Source organism: Pocillopora verrucosa, chromosome 14 (assembly GCF_036669915.1).
Source record: "Pocillopora verrucosa isolate sample1 chromosome 14, ASM3666991v2, whole genome shotgun sequence".
NCBI classification, from domain to species: Eukaryota; Metazoa; Cnidaria; class Anthozoa; order Scleractinia; family Pocilloporidae; genus Pocillopora; species Pocillopora verrucosa.
In genome coordinates this window covers 5515684-5529974 of record NC_089325.1, presented here as the reverse complement: position 1 = coordinate 5529974, position 14291 = coordinate 5515684, and the positions used below count along the sequence as shown (strand labels likewise).

The 14291-nt window shown below is 37.0% G+C and overlaps 1 protein-coding gene across 5 annotated transcripts; it reads left to right on the top strand.

Moving 5' to 3' along the window:
* The first annotated feature begins 1803 nt into the window (after positions 1-1803).
* LOC136277987 (uncharacterized) lies at positions 1804-13538 on the top strand. Of its 5 annotated transcripts, none has more exons than XM_066161023.1 (7): positions 1804-2151; positions 6342-6728; positions 7353-7445; positions 7826-10010; positions 10693-11079; positions 11753-11818; positions 12959-13538. In XM_066161023.1, exons 1-4 carry the CDS (start codon positions 2100-2102, stop codon positions 8044-8046), a joined length of 753 nt encoding a protein of 250 aa, XP_066017120.1. In that variant the 5' UTR covers positions 1804-2099; the 3' UTR covers positions 8047-10010; positions 10693-11079; positions 11753-11818; positions 12959-13538. The 5 variants fall into 5 exon arrangements, with proteins under 5 accessions (XP_066017120.1, XP_066017121.1, XP_066017119.1 ...); XM_066161024.1 differs by lacking the exon at positions 1804-2151 and adding an exon at positions 4802-5167 and having other exon boundaries at positions 7359-7445; XM_066161022.1 differs by lacking the exon at positions 1804-2151 and adding an exon at positions 4816-5167 and having other exon boundaries at positions 7826-9787.
* The last annotated feature ends 753 nt before the right edge of the window (positions 13539-14291 follow it).

The window sequence follows — 14291 nt, the reverse complement described above, 5'->3', positions numbered from 1 at the left end:
GTCAAACCATTAGATAAATATTGCACATAGAATAGCTGATTCTTTTTAGATATTTTGGGAGTCGTACATTAGTTTTTCAAGTCTTGAAGGGGAGACAAATAACATACATTGAGCTAAACTTCCATTCCCATTTCTAGTGTTTTAGCTTATAGTTTTAGAAAAACATTATATATATATATATATAAATGTGGGGGTAGAGTCTACCTTGGCAAAAAGTGCTCAATGCTGTGGAAGCAGAGCTAAGTATACATAAGTTAAAGAATTAAAGAGGATGCATCGATTCTCTGCGACTCTGAATTTTGCACCTAAGCGCTTGTCAGACAACTTTTCTGCTGACGAACGTTTAGGCGCAAAACTCAGTCACAGAGAATCGATGCATCCTTTTTAATCCTTTAACTTATGTGTATATATATATTCTTTTTTTTTTTACTGGCTACAGGCACTTTTTGCACTTTGGCTTGATTTTAATGTGGTTGTAAAACTTGTTTTTATTGCATAGAGTAGCTGATGTTGATTCAACAATCAGAGATTATGTCCAGCACAAATTTTAATTGTTGGAGATCTTCAATACATCAATCTCCTGAATTTGGTAACAGAGGGAAGAGTAATTTGTCACTTCTCACAAGAAAAGATTCTTGATGCTCTCATAGGGTTACTTGGCTCATTTATATTTTCAATGTTTCTTACATTCTTTTTTAGAGCAAGCATTGCTTGAAATTGGGCACAGGCAGACTCTTGTCACTGTGTCCTCTGTTTTCAATGACTTGGCAAATGCCTGAGGTAGTAATTGCTGACAGTTTATATTTTTATAATATCTAAAGTAGCAATATGAGTGCATGTATTCTCACATCCACTGGAAGAATACTCTATGCTGCTCTAAGGCTCTTTGTTTTTCATATGCACAAATCAAACAAGATCTATATTCTTGTGCAGGAACTGGACCATTTGTTGCCTCTGTCTTATTTTGATAATTTTCTGTACTTTAAATCAGTCTCAATTATGCTTTACATTACCACATTTGCTAAGTCATTGAAAAGGGAAGCTTTACCCACAAGTGTCTCTTGGGTGAAATTTATCACAATGCTTGCACTGTTATGAAGTATACTGATTTAGAGATGAGATCTATTTTACAAAATGGTTGAATTAATGTTAAATATGTATGTATGTATGTTCTATTCTTTCACATGATGTTTCAAAGTTTGTCTGTTTTATACCACAATTAAGATTCTTAATAACTGTAAAATCAAGTAGTGTAAAAGGTTTTTACATAAACAATATCTAGAACCTAATAAATGAGTGTTTTCAAGATAAAGTATGTGGTGCATTTTCATTATTTGACTGTAAGGGGGAAAATCAGCATGGAGAGGAAAGAGCCCTCTACTTCTGAAGTGGCCCACATTGGAGCTGAATTGGCTCTTTTTAAAGGGGCCATTTGTGAGAGGTCTGAAATTTTGGGGGCTGTTTTGGCCCCTACAGATTCCAAAGTGGCTCCTGTATTTTTCAAATTCACTCTTCACATGGTCCAATTGGGCCCCTACAATGGGGTCGATTCAGCCCCAAAATTGGTGCCAAAAACAGCCCCATTTCAATGGGGCCGAATTGACCCTAAGCGAGTACCGAACTGGACTCACTCGTTTTGGCCCCATTTTTGGGCCCAAATCAACTCTTAATTTTTACAGTGTAGGGTTTAAAACGCTCGAAACATTAGCCTTTTAACTCATTACGGTGGCCAATTTACGTTATCAACTCAGTTGATAACACTAAATTACCTTGCTATACTCTCCCACCGACGCAGCACCTCAGTTTGTTTAGAAACTTACCCCCTTTATTTATTTTAAAAAATTGACTTACAATTGATTGCCAATAAGGGGGGTCTGCTATTGGACGAATGCTAATAATATCGCGGACACGTCATTTCTTAGAAACAACGGAAGCTTCAAACACCATGTTTTCGGGCAATCACCCATATTTTCGAACAAAGTTTCGTTGTATATGCTCGTTTTTCGAACCATTTTGCCCAGTTTTTAAAGAAGAGTACGATTAAGCTTGAGCTACTCATTAACAAATCGAAAGCAGAGCAGCATTTATTTATCTTGACGATGAAATCATTTCCACCTTCGATCCTTTCTGTACTTGTTCTGTGCCTCACAGGTAAGTTTGACGTGGGTTTGTCGTTGATGTTGAAGCAGCTTTTGAAAATGTTATCTTCCTCACCTTGCTTTAGAATAACCGAACATTTGGCAAATATAGTTTCGAGGAAAGTGAAGAAAACGCAAAAGTCAATGTAGTTGACTGTGAAGTGAGTGGTCCAATATCTTTAATTAAAGAAGCTCGTTATTTTACAATGCCCCCTCTTAGACACAAAGGATGATACAAACTGAAGGCAAATGTCGGGAAACTGTAGTAAAAGCAGACTGCGCCGCGGTAATATGGTCAAAATATATGTAAGTTGTTGTGAGGCAGAACTAGCGAAAGCGAAAGAAGTAACAACAACGCACCTTTTCTGTTGAAATGTGTCAGTTCACCAGATTAAACCATAACAATGGGCAAAGTTTGATATGGAGACACGATATGGAGACTGTCGCCATATACGGTCCTAGACACCGTCTGGTATTATTTATTTTTTTCAGTCGAAAGTTTCTATGGTAATACACCGTAAATAAGCGATAGAAACGTTCTAGAATTACTTTAAAAGCATCAAAACAAATTATGGCCTCCGAACGTATTCAAAGCTTTTAATTTCGTATGCGTAAGAAACGAAAACTATATCGTGAACAACATATCCACCCGGAGCTAACGCATCACCGCAACCGATTAGGAAATGTTGGTTATTGGACTGTTCTTTGAATTGTTTACATATATTAACTTAGGGGTGCTTGAACCTTGGCGTTGTCGGAAAATCAGGAATCCTAGAAAATGAACAATTTTCCCGGAGTCGGGAATTGCAACCGATTCAAACCGTAATAGACAAAAACCCTAAAGACACAATTTCCGAAAAATATTAATTCCTTGCTTTCTGAAATCATGAAATTTTGCCAAATGTAATAGCCATTTGTACTAAAGTCACAGAATTAAATGAGAAATTTAAAGGCAAGTTTATGAAAAAAGACCACGAAACTCATTGCTAGATGCCTTTAACATGACTTAATTTAATTTAAATATCATTACATTAACTCCACACCTTCCCGCTAAAAGCCACAGCAACTCGAGAAGTAATTGTCAGTCCCAATTTGACATTTTGTTTTGATAACCTGATAGCTACCTCGGTTCTTGTGTTTACGTTCCTCCCCCCAAAAAAACTCCTCCTCCCCAAGTGATGAATAATGACAGGTCAACAGACTTCTGAAAGAGCTCTATGCAGAAAGTGATTCAAGTTTCTTTACCAACGGGAGATGTCGTCATTTCACTTGATTGTCCTAACAGATAAATTTTTTATCAGAAATGTTCAGCCAGATCAGTTATTTCAACTAGAATCCTTCTTAGGAAGATTAAAAACGCAGTTCATTTTTATGGCATTGGTCCTGAAGCAGTTGCGAAGCGGAAGTCGATCGTTAAGAAGTGAAACTCATAGAATAATATGCAGGGGGAATATGCTCACACAAAACAGTTGAAGGCATGGTGCGCCTTTCCAGAAAATATTCAAACTATTTAATATGGGATGAATTATTAATATCTCTATTCCATATTTTCTATTTTAACTTTACAGTTGCTACTATACAGTGTGTGGCAAACTGATGACTCCGCCCTTCAAGATTTCAAGACAATTGTAATGAACTATACTAAAATTGTTCTAACCAAATGTTTGGGAATTGTTTAGGCCTGTTAGATTATAGTGAAATCCTCGTGCGAGTCTTGTGAGCCTTGGTTTGTCATGTGCTGCAAGACCAAATATTATTTTTACCCTTTGAGAGTAGTGTCCTTGACCGCTATAATCGGGCTTAGTACTCGTACGATAACCGTCATCGCTAGTCGTGTTTGGGTTTGTTCTTCAACTTGCTTTGAATCCTCAACGGGGAGTTTTGTTTAGGGTTGGGTTCTCTCTTGTTCTCGAAGATTAGTCGTTGTTAAGTACTTTGTTGTTCTTTCAAATGTCTTGTGAGATTGTTTTGGTTAGCATTCGAAAAATGTGTTTATATATACTTTGCCGAGGTCACTTGTCCATAACCACTAAGACAGCGGAAAAAAATCGATATAAAAAATAAGAGCGCATAAGAAAAAAAGAGTAGAAACTTTGGCTTAACACTTATATTTAAATGATAGGAACATAAATTACAAAATATAAAAGCCAAATTCAAAACAGATAGAAAGGAAATAGAAAATATGGCTTAGAAATATAAATAATATATCATATCAAGATAGTTTGAATATTGACTTGAAAGACGCGCCATAGAATGCTCCACGTGGAAGTTATTTGACAAGGTTCGTAGCTAGAACTTAAAAATGGATTTTTTATTCTTTTTTTTAATTAAAATGCATCCGTCTGTCAGAAACTGATCCACGTTGGCCATATTCTTTCTGAGAAAAAACAGGACTGAAACAGTGATTTAAGAGGTTAATTACATCACAGGTAATATCATGACAGACCACGGTAACCTCGTTGCCGTTGAGCTGATACACGGAGCATTTTGTATCACGAAAATGCGTTTATTTGGAAATTTTGGGGATTTTGCAGATCTAAAACTGAACAGACGGCGTGACTGTAAACCTCTGAACACGATTGCGTCAAAAAGAAGGGTCATGTAAGCGTTCGCACTCTCTAATTATGTATCAACGGCATTGTTTCTCGTTTCTTTATTCTTTTAGCTTTTTAATTAATTTCTTTTCTCTTTTGTGGCTCACTCATTGGTCAGTAACCTAGGTCTGCCAGTATTCGTTATCATGATTGGCTGTTGTTCAAAACAAAGTTCATTGTGTCATTGGAAACCTGTCTCGTCGTAACCCTTTGGCGTCTATTTTTCTGCGAAAGAAGCAAGAAACTTATATTCTCACAGCTTTAGCAGCAGGCTAAACTGGCTTTGAAAGTAAATTTACAAGTTTGCTTTGAGCTCTTAATGTGATTATAGTGAAGGTAATCAAACTAGCTTGGGAGACGATATTTTTTCATGCAAAAATATGATGACTCCATCGCTGCTTTCAGTTTTTGATCTTGTGTTATTGTGCACCTTAGGTGAGTTGAAACAACGCTAGTTATCATTCTGTGTTATTTTGAATGTAGTGATAGCAAAGTAGAGGGACTCTCAGCGAGTCAGATGCGGATATAAAATGCGACGTAATGCAAATTTCTTCATAACTATTGAACTTCTTAAAATGAATAATGATGCTAAACTGCTAAATATAATAATAGCCAAAATAACAGTGGGTAGTTTGAGTGCATTCTTACCGCTTTGTTATCCTGGTATGGAGCGGAAGAGGTGAATTTGTGGAAAGCGAAATGGCTGATCGATAGTAACCAATGAAGCGTATCATTCGCTTAAGTCCAACCACTGCAAGCTTAATATTTTGAGGCTCAGAAAACTGGCTGTTACCGGGATATTATGGAGTTCAAGGTTCGACTTTCATCTCAGGGATGTTTACTAAAGACCTTAACAGTCTCCTCTCAGCCGTGAGAGACAGTACGCACAGTATCAGAAACCATGCACCGTTTACGCGAGCTGCTCAGACTAATTAACCGAACTGTCTAATAAAATTCATTATAGAAGCTGTTTTGACAAAAGTGCGCTTTGGTTTGCATGTAATGACAAGTCATGAGCAGGGAGCTCGAGGCAGATCCACAACTGAACAGACGGCGTGACTGTAGACCTTTGAGCTCGATTGCATCAAAAAGAAGGGTTATGCCAAGGAAAATAACTACGAATTAAATTTCACTATCCGTAGCCATCCTCGCTACATTTGTGACTCATTCTTACCTGTTCAATGTCCCACCATACCAAAATAACATTGTAACAGGCTTTTACCGCAAAACATTTGATATGATTGATAAATTGAGAGCAACAGTTTGTCGAAATGTTTTTTAATGAGAGGTGAAACAGTAGTTTCAAGACTTCCTTCATCTAAAGGTTGCTTCTTTACGAAGTGTCTGTTATAGTACGACACAGTGCTAGTCAACCTATGTAGTATGTTATGGCCAGCCACGGAGCTGTCTGTGAAAGGTGTGCAAACATTAAGAAACAGAGTTTAAAGGAAGGACTATAAAAAATTGACTGCCAGTGAGGGGAGATAATTAGAATACTATAGAGTATTAAGGGGGGATCAGGTAAATTTTATCGTGAACAATCAAACTTCTCCAACCCTCCCCCCATTCACGTTCAAGAATGACTATTGCCTTATCATGTCTTTTCCAGTGTCCATTCATGCTAAAGTTTATCCAAGTATGATCTCTGCTCCGGATAAGTCAATAAAAGCCTTCATTGGTGACACTGTGTCATTTAGGTGGCACTACAATTCAGGAGATCTAAAAAATGATCTCTTCGAGGTGGTGTTTGGGACTTTGGAGAGTCCTGGGTTCCTGAAAACAAAGTTGATAGTTGTCAACTCCAGTGGTTTTGCCTCAACAAGGTCCTCATATAAGTCATCTGTGGGTTGGGCAGGGAACTTGACATCCTCCATCGCAGTGTTTGAGCTTTACAATGTAAAACTTGAAGATGGCAAGACGTATGGACTAGTGGTGGAATATGGACTACAGTATGCCCCGTTGACAGGCTCGGTCCAGCTTCAAGTTGAGTCCAGACGTAAGTAGTATCGTTCAAGAGAGCACAGAGAATATTCGTTAAAACAAAAAATTGTATTTCAGGTTACTGTGATTATGTTTCATTTGTGGGTTATACGACGGGGTCCGCGTAAAAGAGGTACATGAATATATCTTCAATAGTGGCAACGATTTATAAGGTTAAAAGGGCATTGCTATGTTCAGTAGGGATCATAGTTGTAGTTCCTTGATCGGAAGGGTCCCTGAAATCTCCCAAAAGAGGCCGCACTGAGTTATCAAGAGAAATCGCCAGCAGTAATTCCAAGATCCCTACGAATTGCGAGTATGATTCCTTTCACGGTAATTGCAGATTATTGTTATTTCTTGTTCATAAATAAAACTAAAACTATCATTCTACAAAAGCTTCGTTAATGGACGAACCTTCGTTAATGGACAAACACTTCATTTAGTTAGTGGAGGATTGATCAAGAAAGTTGTGTTCTATTCCTGATCTATCGAGAATTGAGGCCACCGCTGCGCAACAGGGGCGGAAAAATATTCTTCATCATACTATTCTTACCACCTTTAAACTTCTTCACTCAACAGCTTGTATTTCCAAAGTTTTAACACTGCCAGGTATGAAAGTTGATTTCTCATAAATTATTAGACACAGGTCCACCAGAAACCGCTACTCCACCACAGAGAAATGTCACCACAGCTGCAAGAGCTACAAATACAGGGTCTCCAGATACGTCGAAAGGTAATGTTCGTATCCTTCTGGTTTACCCATCCCAAGTTACAGTACTATTGCACCAGCAAGCCTGTTGATAATTTACACAAGAATTGTAAATGAAACTTCTTTTCTTCAATAGCTTTTTATCTTCTTAATAATATACATTATCCACTCTACAAACCTACCAACCCATTTTCAGGACCGGTAGCCTGAGTATAGACTGCAAGTGATTTCGCATATCACAAGTTGAAACATTTCAGTACTATCCAACATGTAAGAATACTTTCATTCCCATTAATTAACCTCCAAACGGACCTTCTTACTCATTTAGCCATATTGCCTCTTACCTTATCTGCTTTCTTAACTACTTCACATTACTACAGTTGTTGTTTTTATTTCTGTTCTAGAGTCTACCGTTGCAGTGCCAAAAAAATTATCAGAAGAATCCTTCTTTAAATTGGTGGTGTCAAGTGGAATCATCTTATGCGTTGCGATAACACTCGGTTTTGGCTATTGGTTTCATAGAAAGAGAAATAAATGTGTCGCAGATAATTTCAAAAGCAACCGCCGAAAGGTATTTTGTGTTTCAGTCCTGGGAGGTTCATGCTATGAAAATTCGAAGGTCTAAACACCCTGTTACTGCTATAATAGCATCAGTTAATAGTTTAATATTGTTACCAGACAATTTAGGGATATTTCTGCGTTTGTTTGGAGCATATATATTAGTTTTTTAAATATTTTAGCCATTCTCAATTCATTCGAGTTTCTTTTATTGTAATGTTCTAAAAATTTCCTGTAGCGATCTTTCCTGGTAAATTACTTCTCAGGGAAGTTGCCAGCTGAACTTACGTCTGTAAATTAGTTCTCTTCATACGATAATTTTTCTCGCTGCCACTTGTTCAAAATTAACACCAACATCGAATAGATAAGCAGAAATTTTGATTGACTTCTCACTTTTATTACTTGGTAAGTTAATATTTTTTTCATTTTGAAGCTTTGAGTTCAATCTTTGTTTTCTTAGTTAGAGTTGATAACTTCAAAGAGACATTTTCCGCTTCTTCAGATACATTCCTTTGCTTTTAATTTACTTATGAATTCTAGCTGATTTTCAACGTAGCTGTAAATGATGTCGCAATGAATTAACAAACAAATTCCTTGACTTCTCATGAAGCAAAGTAAACTTTTCACTGCCACAGCAATAGCTAAGCTAACTTATTCAGGCAAAGATTTAAATCAAAGAAGACAAACAAAAGGACTTGCATCCAATGATGCACTTTCTGATCCCACTTCAGCAGGAGAGAAGGAGTCGTGAAGAAGTTTACTTAACCATATAAATCACAGGGTCCTCGACTACCAGGCCTGATGAGTCTCATATAAATCACAGGGTCCTCGACTACCAGGCCTGATGAGTTTGAGACGCACTTGATTAGGCTCAGACAAAATTATGCTTATAAAGTGAAGATTAGAGCTGTTCAAAACATTTATTTTGACAGTCAAGTATTGTTATGATGCTCTAAAATATATCGTATGTAACTGTCGCAAACGAGAGGCAAAAAAGGGAATGAAGGCAATTTAGTTTAATACGCTTGGAAGTCCCTTAACCCAGGCTATACAGATGTGTATGAAAAATAGCGTCTTGGCGCATAAATTAGATTTGAAAAGTTCCCACGCTGCTGATGTTGATCTTTTGAGCGTCGAGTACCAGTCATGACCTTGAATCAGCTTTAACAATGTTTTGCCGAAACACTACAGCTATTTATAATTGTCACACACTAGCAAAAATTCAAATTTTAGCTTATAGCCCGCGGTAAAAAAAACTCACTTCCTGTTATTATCAAATCGAGCGATATAGATGCTTCAGCTTAAATATCTTCGTAGCAATAACAATACATTTCATCGAAGTTTGTAGAAACTGTCGTAGAAAACCCACAAGCAAAGTTTTATCAATCAAATAAATAGTATTTCCAGAGATTAGTTCTGGGTGATCTAACGTCGTAAACAGCTCCGTCTCCTAGAAATTATCATGCACGCACCATTAGCTTGAAAGGTCAATTTCTCAAAAAAGCATAGTATAATTTTATCAGCCAATAAGTTAGTTGCTTCGTGAAGCGAGCAGTCTAAGTTTACTTTACAGGTGACCGTTTTCATTTAGGTTTTGTTATAAATTCAGAACTCAAGCAATGAGAAATGGAAAGGCCTTTCATGATTAAATTCAGATGTTTATTGAAGAGGCTAACAGATCCTGTAAAAAAGTCAGGCACCCATTTCGGCTCGTCTCTAAATCGACCCTGAGCTTTAAAGATATGCTCTAGCGCTAATTACATTTGAAAACTCATGGAGGACACAAAGCTCGTTCCCGGAATTTCAAGGTAATTGCTTTTCACGATCTAATAGAAACACTCCCCCTTTTTCCCAGAAAAGACCAAAGCCGTATTATTTAGAAAATAGCTAAAAAAAGCCCATGAGTAACGCATGACAACAAGATGCGGAGCTATTCTCGATACGTGATCCACGGCGGAATTACTCTGAAGTGGCCGGCCAACATGACGTTTCTCTTATGCGGTTTGGTTTTTACTCTAATACTGATTCAAGGTAAGTTGACTGTTAATGCTCAAGACATACATTAGCGATATACTTAGTTTTCGAGACGATAAAAAGACTCGCCATTTCCAAATGTATATTTTTAATTAGAGATGGAAACCGAAAGCAGCCTTCGACATTGCCCAACTGATTTCTCATCCTGCCGAAAAAATGCAAACATGTGCATGTATTTTTAAAACGTTATAGTGCACTTAAAAGGATTGGAGAGCATTTTAAGAAGAGTTTTGAAGGAAAAAAGTAAGGTATTTCTCTGTGAAGTAACTGATCTCCAATAAAACTTATGCATATATCAACGATAATTTTTTATGCGTCTTAGCCGTCCGTTGTCTTCCTGCTTTTCTCGGAAACAAGACACACAACTGAAGAAACCTATTGAGATATCAATATGAATGAACATCAGAAAACATCATCGAATATATTTGTAGATGAAGATGGGCAATTGTTTGTAGTAGTTTTCCTCATTCCTTTGTTCCTGATCTTCGCAGAATCAAAATAGCTAATATACTTTGACCAAAATGAGAGTTCCGTTATGCGTGTGAACGTATAGCTGGAAGAGTACTTACACCAAAGTGAAAAGTTACCTAGGGTCTGCATGAATAAATCAGATTATGCCCTAAGAAAAATTCTGAAGGTTATTTTTTAAACCAGTTCCTTTCCGATTCAAATTTTGCAGTTCCGATGGCAACTGCAGGAGATGTCTGTAATGATTCTGCCATTACAGTTACAGTCAATACTGGAACGGATGCAAGACTCTTTTACAACAGATCGAATCTTGAGAATGGAAAATATTTTCTTGGCTATCGTGCATACGCACTTTCGTCCTTATTCGCATTCATAAACAAAACTGAATCGGTAGGCACATGTACTGAACCAGTGATGGAGATTTGTTCGAACGGAAAGGCAAAATTCATGGGATGGAACAAAACCCTCTTGATGATAAAAATCGTCAATGTCGCTGTCAATGATAGTGGAAAGTACAAAGTCGTGGCCTTGTTCTCAGATAAACATTATAATCCGAAAACAGAGAAATGCTTACAAGTACACCATCTGAATGTATCAGGTAAGCAATAGATATGCTATCGTTTCTCGTTAGAGAACGATGAAATATCAAGCAATCCTAAACAAAATTTAATAGTTTAAAAACTGGTGTTTGGTTTACAGTTAAGTCTAGATTTTCAAGGGAACTTTCATTACAAGTCTAGATTCCCTCTCCCGGATTAAAACGCAGTCTAGATATTATGTAATTATTTAACTCTGTGCTGGTTTATTGATGGGGCATCTTGAATTATTACTTTAAAGTGTACACTTACTTTCCTGCTACTGTTTCCCATCAGAGAGCAAGGAGATATCTAAGGGTATCGATTATTTCATTCTCAAGTAACCACCATATCAAACTGCTTGAGACTTTGGTGTTGTTATTTTTTCGCAGTTCTGTGCTTCAGATCTTTCAAAATATATTTCAAAAGCATATAATATTTACATTCTGTACAGTTAACGTAAAGGACATCGGTATTCAGGACCCCTGTCTCTCTTGTTATGTGAAACTGAGCATTTCTACCGCGAAAATCTACTTTTAAAATCATTGTGTAAACTAAGGCTGCCCAGCATGGTTTATTCTAAACAATTTCTGCCATGAATTTACAATCCCACTGCATATCTATAAGTTTTCTACTAAATTCATACGTCAAGTGCACAATTTGAAGCTGTTTGATTTATTATCATTCATGTTTTAGAAACAGAAACCACTACAAGTCCAACTTCTCAGTGGACTCAAGTCCACAGCCCCAGCAGCAGCTCAGGTAAGCGTTGCTAGGGGGATAATTACATCATCAACTGGAGTTGATAATGTACTTGGCAACCGTAAGTTAAGAGATCCAAAAGCGGACGTCTGAAACGTTACCCTCTCGTCAGAGGGAATTCACAGCTAGATATGAGCTTCACTGTACAGACGATAAGCCATGCTAAAACTTGTTTTACTCCATGTAAACCCTAGACTAAGTCCCGCACTTGCATAACTCTTCGAAAGTTTCTGGCCCCCGGCTTCTGATTTTCAATTTCTGGTTTTCTTATTGTTGCAAGCTGCCATTTCATAATTCTTCAAATCTCTTTCCGACTGTAAGTGAACGTAACACTTCCTGGAGCAATAAAAAAGAAGCAAAATAGGTAATAGTAAATGTCATCTTGGTAACAATAATAAAAAGCCCAATAGTGCGATATGGCACTTTCAAATATTGAGAAGTCTTTAACGTTGCTCCTAAATATTTATAAAAGAAAAATTCTTTCGAACTTAAAATTTTATGGTCTATCAAAAGTATGCCAACAACATAAAGAGCGAGTAGCCTTTAAAATATAAGGATAATTAGCAAATTCCGCATCAACATTTCTCAGCTCTGCAAGGACCTTTAGCTGCAAATCTCATCTTTTGAGCGGCCATATTGAATTTCGATACGTTTGCTACCTCGCAGAAATCTGGATATGCCGAGGGAATATGCTTACACAGGACATGCATGCATACTCACACTATTTTAAAATGTGATGAATTATTCATATTTCTGTGCCATATTTTCTATTTTAACTTTTGCTACTACACAGTGTGTGGCAAACTGATGACTCTGTCCCTCGAGAACTATACTAAATTAGTTCTAACCAAGTGTTTGAGAACTGTTTAGGCCTGTTAAATAATCTTGAAATCCTTGTGTGAGTCTCGGTGTAAGTAGTGATTGCAAGACCACACATTATTTTTACCCTCTGAGAGTAGTGTCTGACCATTGTGGTGGGGCTTAATCTATTCGTACACTAATCATTGCCAGTCATGTTTGGGTAAACGGGTCTTTCCCTATCTTTTTTCCTTTCTTCCTTTTTTCATTTTGTTTACCGGTACTTAAATATTTCTCTCTTTTACTTCAATTCTCAGAGTGAATATTGTTTTTTTTTTCTAGCCAACAGCATTTCAACAAGGGCCTTACGAGCCTACGACAATCTTGCGTGGATAATAACAACTGTTACTATAGCTGTCGTCATGAGTGTAAATCCCAGTACTGGGTAATTGCCATTTACAACTAAATACTTTTAGAGACTGCTGTACCATTGAGAAGTAAACAAAGATATGAAATAGAAGAGACAACTGAAAATGTTCGATGAAAACGGAGGCGTTTTAGGTTGGTCAGTCTGAGGCATTAACTCATTATTTCAGTACAGACTATTGCCATTCCCTTCAAGTTCCAGTTTTTTCAGAACTTTTTTTGAATAAAATAGCTTGTTTAGACAAATGCTTCTCTCTAGGTATTTTTCTCATACATTAATTCCACCCAGTTTGTAGCCTCAACTGAAGATTATTCTGTTTAGAGGTTTCTATTATGTGGCGTAGCACATGTTTTGAGGACACACCACCGAAGAATGATGACTATTCCGCCCAAAACAAGCCTTTACATTGGTTGCACCATGTAAGAGTAGCTTCCATAAAAAGTCATTCTTATACAGGGAGTTACTAAAATTAAAAATTGTTTTGATTTCCTTGTTGTGAGTGTTTAGAAGTATGAAATTATACCTATGTCGTCGAATGCTGAATGTTAGGTGTTCGATCTTTAGATTATCCTTGTCTTATTTATTGTGTGGGATTTCCCACATTTTGTCAAGGCCCGCGAAATTTATTTACTTATTTATTTATTTGTCGTTGAGAGAGAAGTGCTTGTCACGTGGTTTCTATTTGGCGTTCAGTGAGCCGAGAAGACTGGATTCCAATTAGTGTTTTTACACGGTCTGTCTTAGATTCCATCCACCAAAACCACCTCGGTCGAGAGGGACTGAGATGGAATGATGGACACCTCATGACATATTATACTGAATGAAAATTGAGCGTGATATTTGTTTGGGAAAATGCGTCAAAACTTTTTACCCAAGAAATGGTATATATTAATTTATTGTTCGATTGTACTATTATAAAAAATTTTGCGCAATTTTATGCAGATATTTCGTATATTTAAAATGTGCCAAGGTGTTAGGTAGTTTTGGTAGATGCCAGGAGTGGACCAAAACACTGACCAAAACCATTCACAGTATTTTTTTAAAATTTTATCTATAGCCACTGTTTGATCTTCAGGGAGGCAAAATATTTATATTCCACAAAGCAATAGCAGTTAGTGCTCCGGCTAGTTATTTTTTTATAGTGCACAATTACTGAATGACCAAACGTTCATAATGAAATCATAACTCAAAACACGTAAAATAAAGTGGTGTAGGTGAATGTTTCTCTCCATCCACCAAAACCACCAT

Coding starts and splice junctions, on each gene's coding strand:
- LOC136277987 (XM_066161022.1), top strand. CDS start 5,113: ATGATGACTCCATCGCTGCTTTCAGTTTTTGATCTTGTGTTATTGTGC. Junction 5,168..6,341: donor TGTGTTATTGTGCACCTTAG/GTGAGTTGAAAC, acceptor TGTCTTTTCCAG/TGTCCATTCATGCTAAAGTT. Junction 6,729..7,352: donor GCTTCAAGTTGAGTCCAGAC/GTAAGTAGTATC, acceptor ATAAATTATTAG/ACACAGGTCCACCAGAAACC.